The 27,723-nt window shown below is 56.1% G+C and overlaps 1 protein-coding gene across 2 annotated transcripts; it reads right to left on the minus strand.

Annotated features, from left to right (window-relative positions):
- Window positions 1–268: 268 nt before the first annotated feature.
- Window positions 269–27,009, minus strand: TNKS1BP1 (tankyrase 1 binding protein 1). 2 transcript variants are annotated; one of them, XM_039470902.2, is made up of 12 exons: window positions 26,870–27,009; window positions 23,817–23,975; window positions 22,107–22,740; window positions 19,846–19,915; window positions 13,618–14,973; window positions 9,437–11,607; window positions 3,148–3,514; window positions 2,764–2,914; window positions 2,497–2,633; window positions 1,580–1,737; window positions 1,227–1,299; window positions 269–781 (listed from the first exon to the last, which is right to left on the minus strand). In XM_039470902.2, exons 2-11 carry the CDS (start codon window positions 23,908–23,910, stop codon window positions 1,239–1,241), a joined length of 5,199 nt encoding a protein of 1,732 aa, XP_039326836.1. In that variant the 5' UTR covers window positions 23,911–23,975; window positions 26,870–27,009; the 3' UTR covers window positions 269–781; window positions 1,227–1,238. The 2 variants fall into 2 exon arrangements, with proteins under 2 accessions (XP_039326836.1, XP_003920154.1); XM_003920105.4 differs by lacking the exon at window positions 26,870–27,009 and adding an exon at window positions 24,250–24,368.
- Between the last annotated feature and the right edge of the window lie 714 nt (window positions 27,010–27,723).

Consider the following 27,723-nt stretch of genomic DNA (forward strand, 5'->3'; position numbering starts at 1 on the left):
TGGCCGAGCCACAACAGGAAAAGAGCCTGGGCTCTGAATAACTTTAAGGTGCAGAGTGCCCCTGTCACCAGCCCACCCTGGACTGTGTCGCGGATGAAATGTAAACCTTTTTGTGCTAAACTACTAAGATTTAGGGGGTGTCTGAATTCTTGATCATCCTATTATAACCAATATACCCTTCTCAGTGATGTTGTGCCCAGTAAGTGAAAGAGAAGTGACACATCCAGTGTCAGAGTGAGCCCCTGGTGGGGAAGAATGGGAACCAGCATTTTCCAGCTACAGCCTGGGAAGAGGGGATGGGCAGCCATGACCACGCCTCACCACCTGGACAGCACCAATTCCCAAAAAACTTTATTTATTGTTTCAAGTGGCAAAATGTCATTGGTCTCTGTGGGGTACCTGGTGGGGCAGAGGGAGACCTGGGGTGGGGCAGGGCTATAGTCCCACCCATTATAAAAATCAAAGGCTTTTATAAAAAATGCTATAAATTGGTATCAAAAGAAAACCCAAGGGAGGCTGGAGGAGGAAGCAGAGAGGGAGAGGGAAGAAGGAGAGGGAGGACAGAACCTTCAACCACTAGGGATGAAATCCAGGCTGGAAGGGAAGGTGTTGGGGGGGTTGGGAAGGTGATACAAAGTGCATAAATGTGCCTCCCCAGACGCTCCTCAGAGGTGGAGGGGGACAGAGGCTACAGCCTGGGGCATGGTGGGGCTCCAGCCGTCTCCTCACCCAGGGACCCCACAGGAATGGGCACTGCCTGAGACTGCCAGATGGGAAGAACCTGCAATGGGAAGGGAGGAAAAGACGTCAGGGAAGGACACTGTGGAGGCTTTAGCTTCCTCTCCCCGATACCCGTCCTGGTTCCCCCAGCTGAGCCTGGTCATGGAGCCTGGTAAGTGTCCACGGGGTCCCAGACCAGAAGGGCTGGCTGACCACTATCCAGCCAGCCAGCAGGCATGGGGGACTGTCCCTGAGCCCAGGGAGGCAGGCCAGGATGGCAGACCTCTTCCTCTTCCATACCAGGCCAAACAACACCCTGACCTCCCTGTGGACAAAATCCAGAGCAGCCAAGGGCCTACCGAGTCTCTGGAGCTTGGCTTCACCTGCTGTTTCTGACCTCGCACAGAAAGGGGTGGGAGCGGAGGGACAGAAGGGGTATGAGGCCTCCCAACCCTCCAGGGCAGGCCCTACTCAGACTGGATCCAAGCCCAGGAACCTTCCCTCACCTCGGTCACTTCTCAGACCTTCTTCTTCTTCAGCTTCAGGGCTTGTAGCCAGTTGGGCGACGATCCTTCTGACCTAGGAGGCAGAGGGCAAAGGTCCACGATGCAAACTTTGAGGAAACTGAACAAAACAAGGAGACATGACAGGGAAAGAAACCACCCTGCAACCAGAAGAGGCAGCCTGGGGCCTGGCTGCGGGGACCCGAATTCTGACATCAACTTCATATAGTTCATCTGGGGCGTGTGCCACTGAGCCTCCTCCTAGAGCCTCAGTCTTCCTCTTCTGTGAAGTGGGAGTTTCCCTTTTCAGAGTAATACAGTGAGGTCCGTGGGTACCCAGAGCTCAGGTCACCTACCCTGAGGACTTCTCTGGCTTGGGAGGTAAGGTGAGGGGCTTCCCCAGCCCTGGGACCTTGCAGGACTTGGAGCGCTGGACCGCGGACTCCTTCTGGCTCGATTTGCTCTCTGTCGGCTCCCCTTCCTCAGCTGAGCGATTCCGGGGGCGCAGCTTGGCCTGAGAAACAAGTCCAGATGCAGACAGATATGAGAGGGACAGGCAGTAGCGACAGTGAGAGCTTATCTCAAGACCATGTAGTCCCCAGAATCAGGCAGAGAACCCTCTGCAGTCCTTTTACCCCAAAGGATGGGAAGTCACTTCGAGATGTACCTCCCCCAGAACTGAGCTAAGCTTTGCACACCTTTCTGTCCTCAAAAAGATACGGCAGCATTGAATTCAGACAAACTGGGTGGGACAAAGCCAGTGGGGACTTCCCACCCCTGTTCCCTCTGCTGCAGCACCACAGTGCCAGCCCACTGCCCAGCTCCAGAAGCCAACTCCTGTGCCTGCCTCAGGCCAAGATGACACACTTACAAGAGGCCTTCCCCAATCCACCCTCCCTTCCCCTTCCCCTCCACCCTGCTGTTAGGAAATGACTCCTGTCTCTCTGAACAGGCCCAGCCCCCATCTGTGCCTCTCCCCAGGGACACATAACCTTCCCTCATCCAAGCTAATTATGGGCATCATGTCTCCCACTGCCCCTGAGGTTCCAGGACAAGAATACTTCTTGTTCTTTCCATCCCACATGGCACACAGCACAGGACCCAGCGGGGCGCAAAGGGATCTTCTGGAGCCCTCAGTGAGGACCAGAATGAGAGGAGGAATGGGAGAGGGGGACCAGGGGAATGAATTGATGGATGGAGAGAAGAAAGGCAGCATGCAAGGCGGCCACCTGGCCAGATGGCTGGACATGTTTGCTTAATGATCAGATGGTACCTTCAGGGCTGACGGGCTCAGGCCAGGAAAGAGATTGACTTTCAGCCCCTTGGTGCCCAAGGACATCCGCGTCCGGCGGCTCTGAGGTTCCTCCACTACTTCTTCATCTGAAGATGGCACCCGAGATGCCCGTGGCTCTACAAAGGCCCAGAGAAGGGGCTCAGAAAAGGCAGCACACCCAGACACCCCCACCCTGCAGCCCCTGCACAAGCCGGGCCTAACGCCCCAGACATGAAGAGACATCATCAAATAATCCATCAGCCCTACCTGTAGAGTCCTGGAACAGGCGGGCATCCGAGTCTGCTGCCTCCGACAGGCCCAAGGTACCCCCAGGCCGAATGGCCGGGGCCCGGTGCCCACGCTTGCGCCCCAAGTTGGCACGGCTCCGATACATGGCACTGTCGAGGATCTCGGTGTCCTGCTCAGGGCAACGGTGACACCACTGCCATTGCTGCCCCATACCATGGGAGCCCCTCCATAGCAGCTGACCAGGAGCTGACCCCTCCTGCTGCCAGAGCTGCACGTTCACGTGACGCAACTAAACCCCGCCTTCTGTCTCCTGGATCGGGACTGCCCAGGGATGCACCAGGAACAGGGCTCTGGCTTCATCACATTCACCCACCCACTGTCTTGGGCTCATCCTCCACTGACCTCAATGAAGGAGAAGTCCTGACTGGGGGATCTGGGAGGAGGGCCTTGGGAGGGTTGCCGAGAAGCCTGTGCTGGCCCCTGATCGCTCCGCCTGGCCGCTGAAAAGCCCCAGGTGCTGTCCACATCTTCTGTCTGGCTGGCCTCGCCATCAGGCTGGGTCCTCCAGGATGGTGGAGAGTCCCTGCCAGGCTCCAGCACGTCCTCCTGGGCAGCACCTGACGCAGCTCCTTCCTCCACCAATCGGCCCCCAAGGCCTGAGCCCGCTGACTCCCTCCGTGCCACCGCCCTGGAGCTGCTGGCTGCCAGCATCTCCTCCAGCAGGCCCTGGGAGCCGGAGGGTGGGGAGCGGGCCAGGCACCTGCCAGGACTGCAGAAGTGACAGAAAGAGAACGAGATCCCTGTGAGGCCCCCTCTCCTTGCCCTGAAGCCTACTTCATGAGCTCCTTCCCCCAACCCCCAACCTCTCCCTCTCCCTCCTTCCCATGCTTTTCCCAGGCTCCTTCAGGAAGGACTCGGTCAGGGCCTTGAAAAACACGGCACACAGAGGAAGAGCTGGGCCAGTCTGGCGGGTTCAAATCCCAAAATCTTGGGTGAGCCCCCTCCCTGGAACCAGCTCAGGCTCCTCTAAATGCATGGAGTTGCTACAGGGATGAAAGAAGAATCTAGCCGAGCACGGTGGTTCACGCTTGTCCCAGCACTTTGGGAGGCCGAGTCAGGAGGATCACTTGAGGCTAGGAGTTCGAGACCAGCCTGGCCAAGGCCAACAGGGCGAAACCCCATCTCCACTAAAAATATCAAAGTTAGCTGGGCGGCATGGTGGCGAATGCCTGTAATCCCAGCTACTCGGGAGGCTGAGGCTGGAGGTTGCAGTGAGCCAAGATCGCGCCACTGCACTCCAGCCTGGGCAACAGAGCCAGACTCTGTCTCAAAAAAAAAAAAAAAGAAGAAGAAGAAGAAGAAGAATCTAAAGCACTTGGTGCAGTCCTGGTCAGTACACGCCCCAGAAGGAACAACCACTATCCTCCAGGGCCACCTGCTTGGGCGGTCATGATCCTCGGGGTGAGCCAGGCACGGGCCCACCTGCCTCTCTGGACTCAAGTCTTCAGCCCTGACGTCATGCCTCTTCTCTCCCCAGGCTCACAGAGCAACCAGGGAGCATCAGAACACACCAGCCCTCACGTGCTGCTGGCTTTGCATAAGCTACTCCATCTTCTGGAAAGGTCCCCGCAGCCCACTGTCCCTTGTGGTATTGTCCCTTCAGTTCAATTCTGCTTCCGAAGCTGCCCTGCCTCCTCCCAGCCACCATGGCCGCCTCAGCCCTACAAGCCCTGGGCTCCAACCCACGCCAGCTCCTGCTTCCATCCTGTGGTTCTTTGTCCCCACAGCCTGTCTGTGATCTCCTCAAGGGCAAAAACGGGGACTTTTCTGCCTTTATGTCCCCAGCACCCGACCCAGAGCCTGGCTGCGGGCTGGACTGAGCAAATGTTTGCCAAGTAAACGAGGGACTGGGTCACCTTGGACCTATATGTAGCACATGCGTCTTCTGTCTGCTGCTTCCTCAAAACACAACACGGCCAGGCGTGAGGCTCACGCCTGTAATCCCAGCTACTTAGGAGGCCAAGGCGGGAGGATCGTGTGAGCCCAGGAGTTCAAGACCAGCCTGGGCAACAGAGCAAGACCCCATCTAAAAACAAAAAACAAACACGGCACAAGCACACCACACACTCTCTCGCTAACTCATCCTTCCCATCCTGTCCAGCTGCCACTCCCCAAAATGACAGACACACTCACACTCATTACACACACTCAGGCAGAGACCGTGTGCGCTGTCACTCAGAGAGGCACCTTGCACCCACCATGGCACAGCACAGAGCCACACCCGACACAGACACAGACACACACACAGTGTGCGCGCCGCCCCCACCATACTCACACCACGCACAGAGGTGTGGGAAAGGCTGGCAGGGCAGTGCCTGGAAGCCAGGCCCCAGGTTCCCAATGGGATTAAAGCAGGAGGAGAGTGAGGCAGGTGAGTCAATACCAAGCAGGAAGAGGGGGTAGGGAGAGAGAGCATGAGTGGTAGTCTGTCCTTCCACGAGCTGCTGACAGATGGAAATGAAAGCAGTCTGGGGAGAGACGCAGGGGAAGGAGGCAGTGGCGGGGGAAGGAGGCAGTGGCGGCAGCAGAAGTACCACAAGGCAGCAGAATTGGGAGCAGCCCTGGCTGGAGGCCAGAGCCAGCTCACCCTGACAGCCAGCTCAAAGTCAGGAAGGCTTCAGAGGGAGGGGGCAGCAATGGCACCCCACCCAAAGCCTCTCCCTGGGGTGGGGCAAAAGATGGCTCAGGGCAGGCCCCACAAGCTAAAGAGATGTAAAAAGCCCATGTAGCTAAAAAGATCCATTCCGCCGGCTCACACCTGTAATCCCAACACTCTGGGAGGCTAAGTCAGGCAGATCACCTGAGGTTAGGAGTTCCAGACCAGCCTGGCCAACATGGTGAAACCCGGTCTCTACTAAAAATACAAAAATTAGCCAGGCCTCCCACCTGAGTGTGGTGGCAGGCGTCTGTAACCCCAGCTACTTGGGAGGCTGAGGCAGGGGAATTGCTTGAACCCGGGAGGTGGAGGTTGCAGTGAGCTGAGATCGCGCCACTGCACTCCAGCCCGAGCAACAAGAGCAAAACTCCAAAAGTTCCACTCCTAAAATGACAGCTGGCCCAAGCCACTCGGGCAGAGGTCAGTGGGCTCTGGGGGTGGCCTTGAGGAGCAGAGAGTGTTGAGTGGGGAGAGCCCGTGAAGGTGCAGTTACGGGCTCTTCTGAATCAGAAATATGTGCCTAGCATATAGTTAGCTATATGACAAGCGCAGTTAACGCCCACCCTACCGGACTAAATCCCACTCACCCTTCACCCCATCTTAGGAGAAGCTTTCCTACTCCTAAGTATCCAGATCACATACAAGCTGAGCCCCTCCCGGCATGGAGCAGGAAGGGGGTAGTTAGGAACCCAGGGGCTGGGTCCCTCCACTCCAGGACACAACTAGGCTCTGTCTCCTCCTATACCTGTGACTTTGAACACAACTTACTTGTTCCACTCTGAACCTCAGTTTCTTTATCTGTAAAATGGGGATGATAAAAGTACATAAACTGTTCTGGTTTGCTGGCAGAAATATGTGCCTGAACCTCAGTTTCTTTATCTGTAAAATGGGGATAATAAAAGTACATAAACTGTTCTGGTTTGCTGGTAGAAATATGTGCCTAACATATAGTTAGCACTTGTCAAATACAACAAATTATCAGGATAGTCATTATCATCCTCAACACAGGTCCCTGGCCAGAGGATGTGCCTCATCTTGTCCCATCTACACCCTTCACATGGTCTAAACTTCAGAGTACCCAGAGGGCCAGGACTGTATCCCACCCCACCCTCCAGCACAGCCGCAGAGGCATGGCATGGCGCTGGAACTGCAAATGTGAATATCCAGTGTTCTGAGACCTGAAATGAGGGAGCAGTGGAGCTGGAAAGATGTGTCTAGAGGAACAGCAGCTGGCCTTGACCCCAGAGAGACAAGAAGGGCACCCAGAGAAGACTGCAAGGCTTGGGCCCAAGGTGACAAGAACCCACAGCCACCAGCCATGGGAACCTGTGCACATCACACCGCCTCTCTGGGTCTCAGTGTCCCTACTTTTTGTGAGGACTTATTAACAAAGCCCCCTGAGTACTGGGTGTAAGTTACTCCCAACTTACAGACAAGGAATCAGAGGCCTGCAGAAGAGAACAAACTTGCCCAAGGTCACAGAGGTGGTAACAGAATCAGAATGCAAGCCTGGCAGAGGGACCCAAAGCCAGACTCCTCTGAGCTAGTCTCAAGGACTTCTCGTTACAAAGGGAACTCCCAAAATTTTCTTTTGGAGAGAAAGTGCACATAGTGGGCCAGGTGCGGTGGCTCACACCTGTAATCCCAGCATTCTGGGAGGCCGAGCTGGGCGAATCATGAGGTCAGGAGTTCAAGACCAGCCTGGCCAACATGGTGAAATCCCATCTCTACTAAAAATACAAAAATTAGCTAGGTGTGGTGATGGGCACCTGTGATCCCAGCTACTAGGGAGGCTGAGACAGGAGAATCATTTGAACTCAGGAAGCAGAGGCTGCAGTGAGCCGAGATCACGCCATTGCACTCCAGCCTGGGTGATCGACTCAAACTCTGTCTCAAAAAAAAAAAAAAAAAGAGAAAGTGCCCATAGTGTAGAATTTCCCTACATCAAAATTTCCCTGCTCAAAACACTGGGTTCTTGGACATTAGCCAAATTAGTTTGGCAAACACTGCATTTGTTACTACTTGTCTTTAAGATACTAATATATGCTAATGTACAGACTAAGTCTTCTGAACAACCAAAGAGTACCCAGCATTTTCCAAACATATTCACAGACTGGTATTCTTTAGGACACATTTTAGAAAAGGCTGCCGAAAGCACCAAATGGAAACAAGCCCTTTGAACTCCCATCTAAAGTAACTGCCTCCTTTCTGCTTTGAGGAGCCACGCTTTCTGTTGCATACAATGAGACTTGCAGTAACAAAATCAGTAACAAAATCACAAAAGCCTGGGTGCTTTAAAGGCATGAGACCAAAGCTCAGAAAGCCCTGTGCTTCCCGGCTTGTCTGACGCTACCCTCCCCCACTTCCCCTAACCTAGTCCCGGCACAATCCCCGCCCCACCTCCCTCCATCCTAAACAAAGGGAACGGAGATGATCACTTTCCACTTCTCAAGAGCCACCCCATTCAGAAGGGAAAGGCAGAGAGCTGTGGGGCAGAGGAGGTGGGTGGGTGGGGGGGTGTCCCACAGCAGCCACACCTGAAAGCAATTAACATAAACAAGTGAAAAAGAGGTACAGCTGACTCTTTGCCCTTCCTTAAGGGGTTATACTACCTTTCCACCCGCTAAAGGACAGGATAAAAATCCCTTTCCTGCTTCACAGAGCAGCTGTGAAGATCAATGAGGTAAGATGTGTGGCTAAGCATGGGGCGTGAGTTCTATGAGTCCCAGGAAGAGAAATCAGGAACAGCCACGCCAAGCTCGACTCTCCCCTGCACCAGGAACGTTTGAGCTGTAACTCTGCACTTCCTGAGTCAAACCCTGAGAAACTGAGGCCAAGAGCCCAGCAACCCGCCCAGGACAACCAGGGCCTCCCAGCTCCCTAGTCCTGCGCACTCTCTTCTTCCCAGCAGTTCTGGACGCGGCCTCAGTGGTTCCCTGGGCTCCGTGGCCACCCTGTCAACAGCCTGAGTGGTCAGGAAGCTCCCCTTCCTCAAACCCCCCTGCGCAGCTCGCTGGGTCCTCTCTCCCTCCTTCTCCTCCATCCCAAATGCCTCTCCTAACTCCCCAGGACCACCATGATGCTCTCCAGCTCCTTCCTGGTCCTCTCCTCCCACTACCAGCTCCTTCCACTTACAAAAGCCCCTGTCCCACACTTCCCTTGCCTTCTCCACATACCCAGGGAGAAGCTCCCACTGTGCGTCTGGAAAAGGTAACATTTTCTGTTCACTAAAGGGAATCAAAGCAAATCTCAATGGATGGAAATGTTAACAAATCGGAAGCACTGCCTTTTTAGCACCTTTCTCAGCTGCAAAATCATCTCAGCTGGTTGTAAAACATCCACGCAACAGACTGCGGTTGGCTTGTAAAACCTCTGTCAAGTTCTCTTTCAGCAACTTTGCACAGAGGCCAAGGTCATAGGGCCAGGTCCCAATATACCCTTCAAGTTCCTAAACTTGCTCTTCCAGGCTTCAGGACAGGACAGGCAAGAAGCACCACGTCCCAAACCTCTTTGAGAACTCGTGGGTGCCACTGACCACTCCACTCCCGGCTGCGGTGGCCCCGGCCAAGAAAACACAGAATTCTCTGCCCTACACCTATGAAACCACTGTGGCATCTGAGCTGAGAGGCCTGGGAAACAGCTACTGTGTTCAAGGGTAGAACCTACCAGAAACATCCAAGCTATGACATGCGCCATCTCCCCCAGCACAGCCACAACTCCAAATCACCAAGGAAGCTTAAAACATGGGTTGCAAATGAGTGATACCTTAGTAACGCATTAGTCACCCTTCAAAAAAGGAATTCACCTGGATGTATCATTATTTCCATTTTTTAAAACTCTCAGTCCAAAACGTCTTCAGTATCCAAACACTAAAAGTTCTCAGGAAAAACTGTTCCTTCCCTCCTCAGAAAGGCTCCAGTTTCTTGGATAGCCCACACGTTTCCTCCCACACTGGGATGAGGCTGCGCTGCTTACCTGGCTCCAAAGCCGAGGGCTTCTCCGATCTCCATTCCAGGGTCTACAGAGTGTGTCTCCAAGGAGCACGAGGGGTCATCTTCACCCAGGGTCTCTGGCCCACTTGTCTCACCAACCCCCAGCTCCCTGGCCTCCAAGGGGTCTCTGGCCTCCAGGTCAGGGGACAAGCTGCCATTGTTCCGCAGGCCTGGCTCTGGGCACTGGCTGACCCCACCCACCCCATGCTCCCTGGCTTCAGTCGGAGCCCCAATGAGCTCCACATTTCGGGGTGTCAAGTCCTGGGTCCAGTCCATCTGGCCCACTCCACAGCCCCGTAGCCCCTGAGAACCTCCAGACTCTGGGTCACAGGACACCTCCAGATCCCTCAGGCCCAGATTGTTCCCCCAGTCCATTTGGCCCACCCCAAGCTCTTTGGGCTCTGTGGGACTGTGGGTCCCACAGACTGCCCCTGGGGCCATGTTTCTCAGCCCCAGGTCAGGTGTCCAGTCTGCCTGTCCAACGCCACGCTCCCTTGATTTCAGGAACTCTCCAGCCTCCACCCCTGACCAGTCGGTCTCCCCCATGCCACTCTCTCTGGCCTGGCTGTGGCCTCCTCCCTCTCTAACCTCAGCCAAATCTCTGCCCTTCACATGACCATCAGAAGTCCAGTCCTTCTCCCCAACTCTGACTTCCCCGGGCTCTTCAGGCCCTCCACTTTCCAAACAGCCGGTCAGGCTCATGTCTCTCAAGCCCAGGCCGCCTGACCAGCCCATCCGTCCCACGGCATTCTCCCTGGCCTCGCTCGAACCCCCGGAAACCACACAGCTGGACACTTCCAAGTTCCTGAGACCCAGCTGGTCAGTCCAGTCCACAGAGCCAGCTGTGGTCTTCCCAGGAGGCACAAAGTGACCACCTCCCGGCTTGCTGGAAGGGCTCAGGCCAGCACCACTCACTCTGTCATTACCAATGATGCCGAACTGATAGCTCCTCTCACTGGTCTCAATGCAGAAATCCCGGCTCCAGTCCTGCTGCCCTGGGCTAAACGCGGCCTCTCGCTGGGGGCCAACACTGAGGCTGAACTCGCCGGCCCAGCCTCGCTTCCCCACTTCCCCATCTTCCAGGTCAGCACTGCCAGGACCCAGAGCCCCTGCCTGCTGCCTCTCCTGCTGCCCTCCCACATCCTGGCTGGCATCACTGTTTTGCCAGCCGCTCTGGTCTCTCTGCCTGAGTGCCCCGTCCGGCATGTGGGCAGTGCTAGGACTGAACAGGACCCCCGATTCTCTCTTTCCTGGCCGGCCAGCATCCCCGCTGCCCTCTCCAAGGCTGTCTTCCACACTTGGAATCTTCTTCTCAAATTCTTCATCCTGTTGCTGGGCTTCCTCAGGGCTGAACCCAGAGCTCAGGGGTCTCGTTCCAAAGCCTCTGTCCTGGGTGTCAAGGGTCCTCGAGCCGCCACTGCTGCTGTAGTCCTTGATCCAAGCGCTCTTACCAAACTCCTGTTCCTGTGGCTCCGCACCCCGGCTGCCATAGGTGCCGAGGGACACATCTCTTTTCTCAAACGCCCAGTCCTGCTCATCAGCATCCTGGCTGCCGTATCTGCCAGGGTGATCCCTCTTCCCCAAATCCCGGCCCTGCTCGTTGGCATCTTGGCTGGCATAAGCACCCAGAGAATCTCTCTTCCCAAATTCCCAGTCCCCAAGGCTTACATCTCGACTACTGTAAGCACCCAGTGAATCTCTCTTCCCGAATTCCTGGTCCTGGAGTTCTGCATCCCGGCTGGAATAGGTGCCCTGGGAATCCCTCTTCCTGAACTCCCAGTCCGAAACATCTGCCTCCTGGCTCCGCTGCGTGCCAAGCTGGGCTGGCTTTCCCACTACCCGGTCCTGGGCTGTGAGGCCCCCTGGAGCAGTCATTTCACTCTGGTCTTGGCTGCTGCTGGCCTCCGTCTCCTCCTGGCCGATGCCACACCTGCTGGCCCACTCCCTGGTGCTCCCTTCCCCAACTCCTTGCCCATACTTGCTGGTCCAGTCCCCTTCTCCGAGGCCTGAGTCTCCTCTAGGTCTTGCACCCCCAAGGCCATAGTCCTGAGAAGCACCTTGACACCAGCTGGAAGGACTGAAACTGCTGGGCTGTGGATCTCCTGTGATCCCAAATTCACTCTGCAGATCTTTCTGGGACCAGCCAAGGAGTCCCTGGGAGTAACAACAAAAAAAAAATAAAACAGACAAAAGAAACAATGATTAGATTCAACCGGGGTGTGGGGGGGGGTGGTCAATCCAGCAGAGTCCATGCTGCCTAGTGCCTGAGAGCCCCACCCTGGCAACAGAAAGCTGTGTGACCTTGAGCAAATCACTTAACCACTCTGGGCCTCAGCGTCCTCATCCTTAAATGAGGATAATTCCTTCTGCATGGGGCTGGTGTGAGAAGATTAAATGAGATCATTTAGACCAAGCACTCGGCACAGTGCCTGGCATGCAGTGGGCACTCAATCGATGGTCCCATGGTCATGTTTACAACCCTTGGGCAATACTTGGCTAACAGCCAGGAGAGGAGTGGTCTTCACACAGGAATGGCGGGGAGGGCGCTTTCCTTTCGATTGGGAGAGGTCAAGATTCAAAGCCTCTGTGAGATCCTTTGCAAAGCCAGTTTCCAACACCAGTGAGAGCTTTTCCAGCCCGTCCTCTCCCCGACCCCATCCGACCCCGTCCTCCTGTAAGTACCCAGGCCCTTCTTCCCAACCAAAGTGCTGTCTGCCCAGTCCTCCCGAGGAAGACCTCTCAGCACTCACCCTGGCTCAGGAAAGACAGGAGGGGCAGCCTGTGGCACAGGGGAAAATCCCAGCCAGGGCTTTTTGCACCCCACCCCCCACCTCACTCTCCCTGACTCACCCTCGTGGGCGGGAGAGTCCTGGGCTCAGGGCTTCGGAGCCGGCCAGCCTCATCCCGCAGCGCTGCGTTGGCCAGCAGCCGCTCCAGGATAGACATACTGGCCTCCCCATCCCTAGGCTGGGCCATGGCCCCCCGGCCCCCGCCCGCCTTGGGGCTGCTGGGTGCGGCCAGCCAGGCGCAGGGACAGGGCTGGGCCGCTCCCCGAGCTGGGACCTGTCCGACGGCTCTGGCGCTGGCTCTCCCTCACCCTGGCCCTGCTCCCTTCGGAGCAGCTGCAGATCGGGCAGCCCCGCCCAGGAGCCAGTTGAGTCACCCACATCCCGGGACAGACACACCTACTGCAGGAGTCAGCTTAACCCCTTCCTGCTCCTCCTCCTCCCCGCCCCCCAGCCCCTAGAGGCCCCTCTGCAGCTCCGCCCCTTCCAGCCCAGGCTCCTCCTTTCCTGCAGCCCCGCCCCTTCCAGCCCAGGCTTGACCTGAGAAATAAATTTCAAAAGCCACCTGGCCGCTGGCTCTTAAATTCAGAGGCAGCCTGGTAGGAGAAAGGGCATCGGGCAGGGAAACAGCGCTGGCCCAGGCCCAGCCACCAACTTGCTGGGTAACTGCACAACGCTCGCCGCCTCTAAGCCCCAGCTGCCCGTCTACAAAACAGGTCTGGAGCTCAATGTTAATAACGTTTGTAAAAGCCAACACTTATTAAGCACTTAGGATGAGCCAAGGGCTATTCTTAGCACTTTAGACATTACAACTCATTGAACCCTTGCCAACACCCTCGGAGGTAGAGCTCATCTTGTGATCCACAGTTTACAGATGTGGAAACTGAGGCAGGGGGCAGAAAAGTCGCTCTTTCAAGGTCACACCTGGGCAAAGGAACAGTAGAGCCAGGAGATGAACTCAGGAGGCCACGCTCTAAACGGCGACACTATTTTGCCTTGAATAACATTCCCATAATGAGATTGAATACTCAGCACCTGCCACATACCATACCGAGAGCTCTCCACCTCTCACTTACCCACAATTGAACTCTAAAGAGGCCAATGCTATCATGAAAGGACTGTGAAGCTTAGCAGTTAAGGTACATTCTTCCCAAGGCCAATCAGCTAGCGGATGCTGGAGCACGGACAGAGCCTCACACAAAACCCCACACACCGTCCCGTGTGGCTCTGCGGGGCTACAATCTGCAGGTCCACAGCTGCCTTGCTCGCTACCACAGCCCAAGCTTTTGACACGTAAAATCCACGTTCAAAGAATGAAGCCCATACAAGCCCTGGCCTCTGTCCCCAGAAGCCCCACCTTCCCTATGCCCATCCTCACCTCGGAGCAGGTACTTGAGGACTGTGCGTCCTTCGGCTCAGCTCCAGCTCCCCGCCGCGCACTGCCACCACTGGGTGGTGGTGAAGCCAGGAGGTCGTCTAGCCAGCGGGAGCTGCTTTCAGGCCCTGCAGGCTCAGGGGACACCCTACAGGAGTCTTGAGCCTCTGTCCTGGGTTCGGTGGTCTCGGCCAGGGCTAGGGTCACGGCCTCTTCCTCTACAGGCAGGGCCTGCCCAAGCTCAGGGGCATCAGCAAAGAGAACACAGGGCTGGTCAGGCGGTGCTGGCTGCTCCTGCCCCAGGACTGGCTCCAGGATGGGCAGGGCTGCCTCCCTGGTAGCCAAGGGGAGAGGGGACTCCTGTCCAGCCAAGGGCTCCTGCAACTCACACCTCTCTTCTGCCTGCTGCAAAGGTAATCCAGGCATGCCCTCAACTGCAGGCAGGGGCTCAAGGGGAACAGCTGGGAATTGAGGCTGACTCTCCCCATCCCCGTTTTGGGTAAGGGACATGCTTGGATCATCCCCCTGCACCCAGGAACTAGGCCTTCCTGATCCACTTGGAGTTGACCCGGCCTCTTGCCCCTGCTTAAACACTCCTTCTTCCCTGCTGGACACGGCCAAGTTGCCAGCCTCAGCAGCCTCGGCGGCCTCACTGGCTTCAGTGATGGGAGAGGGAGGCGGGGAGTCCAACCGCCACACACCCAGACCCGAGGGCCGCGTGGGGAAGGTCCATTCGAAGGACTGTGATAAACTCCAGTTGGACTCTGCTCCAAAGGGATGATCCAGGGCCAACTGGCTTCCCTGGCCTTGCGGCAGGGCAGCCAGCGAGCCCCCCAGCTTCTCCTGGTCCTGGTTGGGTGACTGGAGCACACCTTCGGAGAATCGGCGCTGAACCAGGCTGGTGGGGCGGAGGAGTGCGTCACCCTTGGCCTCCTCCTCCCCGCCAGATGGAAACGTCCGAGTGAGATCCAGCAACTCACCCACCTCTATCAGGGGCTGGGACGAGGTGGCAGGGGGCTGCTCCAGACTGTGGGGCTCCGAGACCTCAGGGGGAGGGCTGCTGGGTCTGGGGGCCTCTGGGGCCCCTTCGGCTGGGAGCTCTGGGCTGGGGGTGTGGTGGGAGCCTTTGTCAGGCAGGACTGCACTTGGAGCTGATGGAGTCCCAGTGGGGCAGGGAGAAGCCTGGGAAGCTTCAGGACTCTGGGGTTCCAGAAGCTGTGAGTGGCAGGGAGAACTCTTATCAGGTGAGTGAAGACGGGGAGAGCCAGGGCCTGAGGCTTCGAGGGGGCAGCCTGGGCTGGCAGAGCCTCCATTCTCGGAGGAGGGAGCCGGACTTGAGGCAATCCAGGGCTTGGAAATCTGCAAAAGAAAGATCAAGAGCCATCACTCACCTCTCAGCAGGGTGGGGAGGGTCCCCTTCAACCCCACACAGACCCCAGGTCAGCTTCTCACAGGCTGGGAGGAGGAAACTAGAACCCCAGGGGGTCCTCTCGGGGCAGCTGGGAGAGACCCCACAGAGGACTTGAGGCTGGGCTTCTCACAGAGCCCCCCTTAGACCTGCTCCCCCAGAATGCACCTCACCTTATTCACAAAGCGTAATTCCTGACATTTCAGGGGGTTTGAACCCCTCACCTGCTCAACCCAAAGCTCATCTGAGGATCTCCTCAGAGGCCCCAGTATGGGGTCCAGAATACTTGCTTTATAAAGGGAGAAGGAAAACCAGGAATCTGACTCTTGAGGCATCTCAGCAGGTGGGAGTCGGGAAGGGAGAGAGGGTTTTGCCTCTGAGCAGAACTCGAGGCGCAGTGTAGCCAGAGCTGCTCGCAGGAGGGGTTAGGGCATGCAGGGGCACTCCTCCTACCACTCCAGAGGTGCCAAGGAGGCAGGAAGGCCATGAGACCCAAGCAAAAGGCACTGGGGGACCTGACAGCACCTAGCCTGAGCAGCCACAGTGCTGGGTTTTTGTTTTTGTTTTTGTTTTTGTTTGAGAGGGAGTTTCACTCTTGTTGCCCAGGCTGCAGTGCAATGGCACGATCTCGGCTCACTGCAACCTCCACCTCCTGGGTTCAAGAAATTCTCCTGCCTCAGCCTCCAAGTAGCTGGGATTACAGGCATGGGCCACCATGCCAGGCTAACTTCTTGTATTTTTATTAGAGACAGAGTTTCTCCATGTTGGTCATGCTGGTCTCGAATTCCCGACCTCAGGCAATCCACCCGCCTCGGCCTCCCAAAGTGCTGGGATTACAGGTATGAGCCACTGTGCCCGGCCAGCACTGCCTCTTAAAGGATGTGCCCTCCCTCAAGTATGGTGGATTCTTGGTCTCTCTGAGCCTCAGCTTCCCCATCTGTAAATTAGGGCCGATGGCAACCATGCCCATCTCCGAGTGAGGTGGGGGTTAGGAAAATGTATGCACTGGCTCTCAGCATAGGATTCGTGGGATGATGGGGGCAGAGAATGGGGAGGATGTAGAGAGAAGGGGACAAACGAGGCACAAAGCACCTGGCACTCCACCTGTCCCCCCACAATGAAGCGAGTCTGGCTCCACCTGACCTTTGCTCTCTGCAGAGGTCACGCTGCCCTGGCCGCCCTCTCCCATGCAGCTGCTTCTCCCACTAGGTCGGGCAAAATAACGAGTCCTGCTTGCTGCTCAAGGTCCCTTCTGTTCCCTCCATGCTCACTCCCTTCTACAGTGTTCTAATTCCAAAGCTTTTGCCCTTGAACTATAGCACCCACAATTCCTTCTTGTTATCGATCCTACGCACCCATCATTCCTTAAAAACCGTAACCACTGGATCACTGCAACCCCCTCCAGCATTGCTGTGACAGCTTACAGTGACTTCCATAGCCAGATGCAAACCTTCCAGCCTCTGGTTCATTGCCTTCCTCTTCCCCAGTGACTGCACGACCCATCCTCTCAAGGTCCTACTCTAGACCTCATCCTTACCAGGGGCTGCACCCCCTGCATCACCTCAATCCCAAATACCCGACTCACCCACCCCCACTGCCTATCTGTCCAGCTCACTCTATTTCCCCAATGCCCTCACTTTTATCCCTCTGGTAGCACAGTCCCTTAACACTAATTCTTTCTCATTGTCCCCACACTCCCCTCATACCCTCACCTCTCTTCTTATCATCATTAAAGTCACTTATTTTTTTTGAGACAGAGTCTCACTCTGTCACCCAGGCTGGAGTGCAGTGGCATGATCTCGGCTCACTGCAACCTCCGCCTCTTGGGTTCAAGCGGTTCTCCTGCCTCAGCCTCCTGAGTATCTGGGACAACAGGCGCACACCACCACACTTGACTGATTTTCGTATTTTTAGTAGAGACAGGGTTTCACCATGTGGTCAGGCTGGTCTTGAACTCCTGACCTCATGATCCACCTGCCTTGGCCTCCCAAAGTGCTGGGATTACAGGCGTGAGCAACTGCGCCCAGCTAAAGTCACTTTTTACCCAACACTCAACTCCCCCATCTGCTTCATCACACTGTCTAACCTGTTTTAAACACAGCTCTCCAAGACAGCTGCGCCAGTCCTAGCCCCGCACCTGAGCAGCTGCACGTGGCCGGAGAAAAACACACAACCGTGAGGGCTGATCTCCCTTCGGATTCAACACTGACCTCGAGCTGGCCCTAGAGCTGCCCAGAATCCCAGGGCACTCCCCCTCCCATTCACTCCAGGACTCTCCCAGGCAACGGTTTAGCATCTTCTCCCATCAAACCTCCGGCACCTCCCCCAATCCTCTCTCAGCTGATGGCCTTGCTTCCTGTTCCCTGGGAACAGAGGCCACCAGCAGAGAACCCTCTCCCACCCGACAACCCGCACCGGCACGGCACACCGCCCACTTCCTGCATGGAAGCCCAAGCACTCTGCCTCCCCTTCTGCTCTCAGGCACTGTCCTCGCTCAGGGCTCAGTCCAATCCCTCCTCTCTCTCCTGCATCATTGATTTTTTTTTTTTCTCTCTCTCTCTCTCCTGGATCATTTCCATCAGCACACAAACTGCTCTAATTTCTTCCGTCTTCAAAAAACCACTCTTGACCCGACACCTCTCGCCAGCTCCCACCCCTTTTCTTGAAGGCCCTGTCTACATTCACTACGAACATCTGCAGTTCCTCTTGTCCCCTTCTCTCTGGAACCCACTCCACCCAGGCTCTCTCCTTTACCCTGCCACCTAACTACTCTCGTCAAGGTCGCAGATGACCTCCCTGGAGCTGAATCCAGTTCTCCGCGCTCACCTTACTTGACCTGTCAATGGCATCTGACAGCCGACTGCGCCCTCCCCCAGTCCTGGAGGCTGTCTCCACTTGGTGGACTCCCTCACTATCCTCCCAGTTCCCTTGGCTCTGCCCCAGGGCCCTCCCTCCTGCACCCTCCCCACTCCTGGTAATCTCAGCCAGTCTTAACACCCATCCCTCCTCTGACAGTTCCCAAGTGTCCCTCTCCAATTGGCTCATTTCCCTTGAAGGGCAGACTTGACTACCCAACCACCCGCTTGATGATTCCACAGGGGTGTCTGAAAGCCATCCCAAATTCAAGAAATCCACAAGCAAACTCTTCCCATCTCCCCCGATCCTGCCTCACCCGTACAAGTCCCCATCTCGGTAACCATAAACGCATCCTTTTGGTTGCTCGGGCCTTGGAGTCACCCTTGATTCTGTGCTTTCTCTCATTCTCTCTCTCTCCCTCCTCAATCTATCTGAAAGTCCTTTCGGCCACGCCTTCCAATTCTATCCGGAACGGACCACTTCTACCCATCTCCACCAGAGGCCACCTCCAGGGTCCAAGCTCTCTTCATCTCTCACCTGGACTATTCCAGTAGCACCTCCCTGCAACTGACTCTCAATCCAACGGGCCAGGTGACTCTTTACAACAAAGACAGCAGCATGCTATGCCTCTCCTGCAAAACCTTCAAATGGCCTGTTCCCCTCACTCAAGCCAGAGTCTTTATAGCGGCCTTCGAGACTTAGCACAATCCACCCCGCCACCCATCGGTCCTCACTATCACCCAGCTCCTCTCTCACTTTGAGGCAGACATCCTGGCCTCCTTGCCAGGAAAGCAATTATGAATCCGAATTTGTACTTGCTGTGCCCTCTACCAAGAATGCTGCTCCCCAGCCGGGCGTGATGGCTCACGCCTATAATCCCAGCACTTTGGGAGGCTGAGGCAGGCGGATCACAAGATCAGGAGTTCAAGACCAGCCAGGCCAATATGGTGAAACCCCATGTCTACTAAAAAAAAAAAAAAAAAATAGAAAAAAAAAAATTAGCCGGGTGTGGTGGTGGGCGCCTGTAGTCCCAGCTACTCGGGAGGCTGAGGCAGGAGAATCGCTTGAACCTGGGAGGCGGAGGTTGAAATGAGCTGAGATCATGCCACTGTACTCCAGCCTGGGTGACGGAGTGAGACTTCATCTCAAAAAAAAAAAAAAATGCTGCTCCCAGACATGCACCCAGCTCTGCGCCTGCCCTTCGCAGTACCTCCTTCCCTGACTACACTTGTCTCTGCACTCTCTACCTTCAGCTCTCCCCAGCACCCAGCTCCGAACAGGCCCTCACTCACTGCATGCTGGATGGACAAATGAACCACATCAGGTCTCCATCACAGGGCAGCTGGGACGGTCTCCAGCTAGCAAGGGCCGTGGGAGCACCAAGGGCCATCCTGTGCCTCATTTACTCAAGAAGACAGGCTGAGCATCTTTGAGAATGGGAGTATAATGGGAAACTCTCAGCAAAAGGACTCACCCCTCTTCTGAACCCAGAAAAGGCAGCTCAGCCAGGGAAAACACGGGGGTCGGGGCGGGGGGACAGACACGGCAGCTCCTGCCTCAGCCTAAGTCACTTACCCTTTGCAAGGCACGGGGGCTCTCCTCTCTCACGTGGGACTAACAAGGGCTCTACTAGACAGAGTTATCCCAAGGATTGACTCAGTTAACACTCCTGGGACTGGCCCAGTACGTAGTAGGGACTTCAGCAGTGGCAGTTGCTGTGGATATTATCATTACTGCTTATGATGAATGGCCTCATGGCCTGAACCACACTTAGCCACTTCAGTGATCAAGAGCACTGGCCTGGGAGTCGAAAAATCCCAGGGCCAGCCCTCCGGTGAGTCACTCTCTCCATGGGCCTCAGTTTCCCCATCTGCACTACAAGGAGAGTAGAAAAGACGATCTCAGATGACCCTTCCAGCCCTAAAATACGATACGTAATTCGGATTCATAACCGGAGGATAACTCACATCAGCAGGTAGCTCCGAGCTGGCTGCCTTAGCCAGGTCCCCGTTGAAGGCCAGGTCGGAAGGGGGGCTCCTGTGAGGGACAAGGACAGGAAATAGAGACACGGAATGTTGGAGTCTTTCGTGGAATGGCGAAGGTGAGAGAGTCTCCCCATGCAACTTTAGCAGCACCCGAAGGTGAAACGCTCCTAGCCATTTACTCTTGAGCCCTGCCTGGAACCATTACGGACACAGAATCTGTCCATTTTCCATACGGCAAGCGCCCCGGAAGGCAGTGCCTATTGCCTACCTGAGCATGAAGGGTTAAATTCCCCAGCTCCTTTCGGAAAAGCGTCCTGTATCCCCAGACCTCTCAACGGTTCCTAAAAAGATAACTCCTCTTTCCCTTAACCCATAAGGAGTTAAAGTTCTCCTCTAGCCAGGAAGAGTGCAGCTGGTCCCGCTGCCCTGCCAATACTTCTTGAAGAATTGCAGGGGGGTGAGGGGAAGAGGAAAGAGTGATTTTCCAGGGTTGGAAAGCCCTGCTTGGAGTGACGGAGGGAAGGAAGATGGCGGGTGGAACCCAGCCTGGGCAAGAGTGTGACCTCACAGCACCCTGATCTGCGACAGGCAAAGGAACTAGCTCCGGGGCCAAGGCTCCGGACACTGTCAGGTGAGAGAAGGGCAAGGCCAGAGGGTAGGGCAGGGTAGGGCAGGGACCCTCAGCATCTGGCTTAGCCTAGACCATAGCAGCCCTTCCCTTCATAGCAGGAGGAGGAGAAAGGGAGCCTCTGAGCCCAGCAGAGCAGACAAAGGCCCAGGAAGCCAGCCATGCCTCAAGCTAGCTCTCCCAGCGCTCAGGACAGTCTCTGTGCAGCAGATGGTTTCTGAGATGCCTTAGCTCTTCCTCCCAAGTCCTGTGCCCACCACCCCAAGAAGCACCTCCTGGCCAGCCTTGCTTTACAACAGTGGTGACTCTGGAGAAGCGTATCATATGCAAATGTCTCCGACCAGTTGAAATCTCTGTGCAGTATTAGCTGGCCTGGCATCAAGATGTGTTCCTGTCTTATCTCTCCCTTCAGATTCCACTTCACAGGCAGAGACTGTGCCCTACTCATCCTGACACACGCAGCCCCACCTCAGGACTGGCACACTGCTCTGCCCACTGTAAGAGCTAGCAGTTAAGAGCACAGGCTTTGGAATCAAACAGATGTGCGTCTCTGCCCCTTAACTTGCTGAGACTATGGAAGTCACTTTTGAGCCTCAGTTTCCTCATCTCTACAATGTACCTAATACTCCCTCAAACAACCAGAATGCCAATGAGGCAAAGTGTGGTGCCCAGCTCTCAGTATATAAAAATAAACTAAAATAAACTTCCTGGCCAGGCGTAGTGGCTCACACTTGTAATCCTAGCACTCTGGGAGGCTGAGGCAGGGGGGTCACCTGAGGTCAGGAGTTCAAGACCAGCCTGGCCAACAGGGTGAAATCCCATCTCTAGTAAAAGTACTAAAAATTGGCCAGGCACAGTGGCTCATGCCTGTAATCCCAGCAGTTTGAGAGGCCGAGGCAGGCGGATCACAAGATCAGGAGATTGAGACCAACCTGGCCAACATGGTGAAATTCCGTCTCCACTAAAATCCAAAAAATTAGCCGGGCATGGTGGTATGCACCTGTAGTCCCAGCTACTCAGGAAGCTGAGGCAGGGGAATCACATGAACCCAGGAGGTGGAGGTTGCAGTGAGCTGAGATCATGCCACTGCACTCCAGCCTGGTGACAGATCAAGACTCTGTCACAAAAAAAAAAAAAAAAAAAAAAAAAAAAAAATTATTAGCTGAGTGTGGTAGCACATGCCTGTGATCCCAGCTACTTGGAAGGCTGAGGCAGAAGGATCGCTTGAACCTGGGAGGCAGAAGTTGCAGTGAGCCGAGACCACACCACTGCACTCCAGCCTGGGCGACAAGAGCAAAACCCCATCAAAAAAAAAAAAAAAAAAAGTCTATTGTCTATTAAACTTCTATACTGTACATTTGAACTCTAACATAAACCTGTATCAACTCTGTAAAGAAAACTACAACTTAAAAAACATACAGTAACGGTAACACCATCTGCTGGGGAATGATTTGTGACTTAGACTGGGATCTGCCTGAACGCACAGCACACAACTAAACTCCAGGTAAAAATCACAACCTTATATGGGGCCACACACTTGATCCCCAGCCCCCACCCTATCCCACCCCGTCTGACCTCCAGGCCGCCACAAAACATACAACCTCCCACCCTTCACCTCTCCTCAGGGGTCTTGCTGTGCTCTTCCTGGCACTCTGCTGGAGACTTTACTGGCCCCTCCTGGGACCATCCCCTCGAGAGGGTGCTGCCATCCTCATCCCTGGGAGCAGTGGTTGTGCCATAGGTCCTGGGGCCATACCGCGAGCTGCCATCATGGTTAAAGGTGAGACGGGAGCCCCACAGGCGGTCAGGGCTGGCTGGGACCTCCTTCCGAGGCTGCTCCATCTTGGCCAGGATCTCTTCCACCGTGGTGGCCGCGAAGCGCTCTGAGGCTGGGCGGAAAGGGGCAGGGGCCTTCCGTACGCCCCCTGGGGCGGCACATCGGGCTGGGGGTGTCAAAGGGGATGGCTCCTCTTTCCCAGCCTCCTCTTTCCCAGTCTCTTGAGTGGCTTCTCCTCCAGTGGAGGCCTCAACGGCAGGCCTTGGTGCAAAGGGCAGGGGGCGCTTGCTGCCACCGTAGGGCTGGGGTCCTGCCAGCATGTTCATCTTTCTGGCAGAAGGCAACTCGGCCAGGGGACCCCGGGGAGGCCGAGGCCCAACAGGCACCAGCAGGCTGGGTTTGGCAGGCAGGGCTGGCTTGGCAGGCAGGGCCCGGGGTTTGGGCTTGACAGGGGGTTTGGCCCGAGTGTCACCTACCAAAAGGAAAGGGTTGGTGGGGAGCTGTCAGAAGAACCAGGAAGAACTTCTTTGTTTCCTGTCTCACCTCATCTCCCGCCCTCCAATTTAAGAATATTCACATCTTTCCAGGCACAAGTCATATGCCACCTCTTCCAGGAAGCCTTCCTTGATTTTCCACACACATCCCAGAAGCATCTTCTCCCTTCTTCAAACCCCCAAAATGTTTTAGCCAATTCCCCTTTTAAGCTAAAACGATTTAAGGACCCACCTGGCACCTGATTTCTTCCTGTAGTGTATTTTGTAGCTAGCATAAGTCATAACCAAACAATTGAATGAATGAATGAGCAAATGAGCCAATACACAAATGCCTGCCTACCCACATCAGGCCGTCAGCTCTCCATATTCCCAATCTAGTTTTTCCACCTTATGTGACACTCTTCTCTACCATCCGTAGTGAACTTTCCACCTTAGCTGAGCTTCTCTACCCTGCCTCCAGGCGGCCTCCTCCCCCAGCCACAGGCCACCTCCCCAGTGTCCTCTGGTGTGTGACTGGAAATGCAAACTTACTGTGGACCTAAGTCAAACAAAAGTAAATCTGCTATGGGAAGAAAAAAAAAAAACCAGGACCCAAAACCCACCTTCTATATAAAGCATTCCAATACCAAATAAAAGACCTTGGAAGTACCTACGCCCACAGTCCTCCTGATAGAGTCCCATACCCCCACACATTCGGCTAAATAGAAGAGTCTACACAAGAAGCCCGGAGGTCTGGGTTCAAACTCCCACTCATGTACTCCATTTTCCCCTGTGGGCCTCAGTTTCCCCCTCTGCAAAGCATGGCTTGCTCCACATCATCTCAAAGGTCCCTGTCTGCTCTTACACCTGCTGGAGATTTATGATCCCAAACAGTTCTGAAGAGTCTCACGAGAAGCTGAGAACCTTTCAAACTCATCCTGCACTGCCTTGCTACTCCTTCCCTCCCATCTCAGCAGAATCATCACTCAACCACTCCCCAAGACAGAAAGCTGGTGCAGCCTCTGCCCTTCCCACCCCTCCCAGCTGCCCGGCTCCACCCTGCACCCATTGGTACCTGGCTCAGAGCCAGCAGGCACCAGCTCCTCCTCCATCTCCCGGGGCAGTGGGGAAGCCATGGCTGAGCTTTCCCTGAGAGTAGACACTTTCATCACATGCGGCAGACTCTGCTTGAGAGTTGGGAGGCAGAGAGGTATGAGTCGGGGTGGCTGGAGACCTAGGAAGAGAGAAGAGAAGGAAAAAGAGTTGGGAGTTGCCAGTAGGTTTAGCAGAGGGAAGTCTCCTACTTCTAGCAGAGGCACAGTGTGGGACAGGAAGAGGGCACTTGGGAGGGGGGGCGAGGAGGAGGTCCAGGGAGGTTCCCAGCAGCCATACCCTCAACTCTTCCCAGACCCTCCCCAATTCTTATCTCCTAACCCCAAAGTCCTAGTGCTTCAGGGAGTCACTCACTGCTCCCTCCTCTGACCAACTCTCCAAGACACCCCACTTACAGTCCCCAGAGTGCCCCTTGGGTAGGGCGGCCCCGCTGGAGATGTCTACTCAAGGCAGAGCTAGAGAGCTGCAAAGTATGAAGTCTCTCTGTGAATCACCTCACGGGAGACGGGAAAAACCTGCTCCTCCCCAACCTGGGGCTCCGCCCCAGCGCCTGCCTCCCCCTTCCCGCCCCCCCTCCGTCCCTCTCCCCCTCCTTCCTGCAGCTGGGAGTGGTTCCCTCTCCCCCTTCTCCCCAGGTTCTCCGTCCACATCCCTGCCCCGCTCTCCCCTCCCTCAGAGCTGTCTCATCCAAACACGGAAAAATAAGGAATAAAAAGTAAACATCTGGAATATATTTTTTTCTTTAATTTCTCAATCGCTTGGCTTCAGCTTGGAATTTGATGAGGTAAAGCCAGGGCCTAGTCCTGTTGCCATAGCAATGGCCTCCCACTGGATTTCCAGAGCCTCGCCAAGAGGAAGGAGGAGCCGGCCCAGGCCTGGACTGGGAGAACGGGACGGGGCTTGAGAACATCCGGGGGGTGGAGTGACCTGGGGGAAAATTCCCTGGGGTTCCACCTTCCAAGACAGTCCGGGTGGAACAGCCACAGCCTATAAATAGGGGTTATGTGGGCTTCACTCACCAGCCTAGGATTGGTCTGGAGGAGTTTTGAGGGGGACAGAAGAGATTAAACCAAGTGGCACAGCCCTGGGGTACCAGCCAAATGGATATCCGTCCTCTAAGCCTGTCACATGAGCTTCAGGGTCTGATATACCAAGATTCAATGCTGGGGGAGTCTACCACTTTCTAGCCGTGTGACTTCTCTAAGCCTCAGTTTCTCTACCTCAAAAATGGGATTATTGAGACCCCGAGGAGGCTTAAGTGAGACAGTACATAAAAACTGCTTAGCACAATGCCTAGCCCGTAATAAGGGTTCAGTCAATGTTGGCCATTATGACTGTGACTCCAATCAGTGTCACCAATGAGCTAACATCCCTGATAACCACCTCCTCCTACCTGACCCCAGGCTACCAGCATTCCCAGACCATTCCTTCACTTCCCCAGGCCCCAGTCGTGCCACCTGTTCTTCAGATACTCCACCCCCTCCTCAAGTCCCATCCTGGCTCCTGAAGCACCCTCCCACCCACAAAAACACGGAGAGCCCTTGGGATAGGGCCCTGTACCTCTCATGCAAAGGTGGAGTTCCCTCCCCTGGTATGCAGATCCCCCAGGACAACCCAACCCTCTCCAAGCTGCAAGGGACACTGCCTCACTTAAAGGCACCCACTCCACCTGGCCTGAAAAGACAGCACCCAACCCTTAAAAGGGACCCCCCAGTGCTCAATCTCTGCAAAATCCAACTCCCCTCCCCTAACGTGGACCCTGCCCCAGGTGTTTCAAAGATGGGAGAGGGTATGAAGAAGGTAGAGAAACCTGTACAGCCAACCCACTGGTCAGTCGGCCAGCACGGAGGACTGCCCCGTGAGTGGGTGAGTAACTGTGCAGAGCCCGGCCGAGTGTGGTGGGGGGAGGGGCATATGATAGAAAAAATAACATTGAAGATTGTTTCCTTGTCCTTGAACATTATTACTAGGGACACAGTGTGGGTGGTTGGAGGTCGAAAGGAATTGGCTCAGAACCAAAATAATCCTTTCACCTGGGGTTCTGATGGGGCCCTCTGCGGTATGAGGGGCTCCAGCAATAAAGGCAAGCTCAGAGTCCCCAGGTGCGGAAGTGGCCACAGCAACTCAGAGGACCCAGCTGGGAGCCCCAGGTGACCAAGGCCACCAAGGCTGTGGCCAGAAGCTGCAAAATCACAGCGGCTCTGAGCACTCCCCACCCCCAAGAGAGCAGGAGGTAGAAGGGAGCGGGGTAAAGACGAACTGACCCCTGGCAGCAAAGGCCTCCAGAAGGGCTGGGCAGCTCCAGCCCCGGAGGAGACTCGGTGCAGGTGGGGTCGCCCCTATGGACCCCAGGATCTCCAGCGGATCCGAGGCTAGAGAGGTCGGCAGGGACAGCACGTAAACTGCTGGAAGAGGGAGGGCCAACGGGAAGATGGAACAGCCCCGGGCAATGGGCTGTCTGGAGGGGCCCAGTGGGGAGCGCTGGACACAGAAGGGACGGCGGCAGCCGAAGAGGAGGAGAGGATGGAGGAGGGGGGCGGCGGTGTCGGCAGAAGCGGAGGACCAGTGCGCGGGCTGTGAAGCAGCCGGCGAACAGAAGGTGGGCTGCGGACGTCGATCAGGTGGGGGCGGACTGGGGTGGCTGGGGGCGTGCCGAAGGAGCCGGAGGAGGGGGCTCGCGCGGTCCGGGGGATGGGGGGGCAGGGGGTCCCTCCAGCGGCTCTGCCCGCCCCCGGCCCCGCCCCAAGCCCTCGCCCCCTCCCCCCTTTCTTCTGGCTCCGCCAGCACGAGCTCCAGACCATGCGCCCTCCACCCCCGCGCACACGCGCCAGCTTTCTCCGGGCCTCCAGCGTCCCCAGCGCCCCCGACCCCTGCAAACTTTCCTGGTGACCCCCCACCACCACCACCACCTCAACCCGAGGTCCCGGCTGGAAAGCGCCCACTGCTTCCATGCCCCTCCCCCGCCCCATCCCGGACCCCGCCCCCTCCTTCGCCCGCCCGTCCCCGCGCACTCACGCGTTCGCCCAGGATCCGTCTCCGCTCGGCTCGGCGCCCCGACGCCAGTCTCCGCCACCGCCTCCGCCGCCGCCGCCGCCACCACCGCCGCGGCCGCCGTCACCGCGGGACGAAGCCACTGCGAGCCCCGGCGGGGCCCCGCCCCTAGCTCCGCCCAGGACCACGCCCCCAGGGTGCTTCATGAATATGCATGAGCCGGTGGAACCCGGGAGTGGGAAGCCAGTGCAGGATTCGTCCCACCGTCGGCAAACAGGCGCGGCCCAGTACTCAATTATTCATGAGGCTTGCAGATGAGGGGCCTGCCCCAGGCTCAGACCGGGGCGAAACTGACGCAATTCAGCCAGCAGCGCTCGGCTAAAATGGCCACCGAGACGACTGCCTAGAGTGACTGCCTTGGCGGCCCCTCCCGGGTCCCGCCGCCTGCACGGAGCGCGGCACCATCGAGCTAAGCGGCAAGAAGGTAGCCGCTGGCGGACTGGAACCGCTTCCTGGTACAGCCTTGAGTCCTGAGAACGCGCGCAACGTGGCCACCCCTCGTGTGTCAATTCCGATTTAGAGCCACCGTGAGGGAGTCTGGCAGTTCTACTTTCCTCGTTAGTGACCTTTATCTCCTTTTAGGCCCCTTCTCAGACATGAGTCCCTTCCTACACTGTTTGTAACCCCCCTTAAGAACAAAAGCTTCCCGTATACCCCCTTTCTTGCACCCCCACCAGGCTGCAGCCACCACCACCCAACACACACGCTCATCCTCCCCAACTCTCCAGGCTCAGGTTTCCACTCCCCCGGCTGCGGGAAGGGCAGTCAATCCTGATTTCATTATCTAAAGCCATGGAAGACCCTTGCTTGACTCATAG

This window comes from Saimiri boliviensis, chromosome 6, assembly GCF_048565385.1.
Source record: "Saimiri boliviensis isolate mSaiBol1 chromosome 6, mSaiBol1.pri, whole genome shotgun sequence".
In the NCBI taxonomy this organism is placed as follows: domain Eukaryota; kingdom Metazoa; phylum Chordata; class Mammalia; order Primates; family Cebidae; genus Saimiri; species Saimiri boliviensis.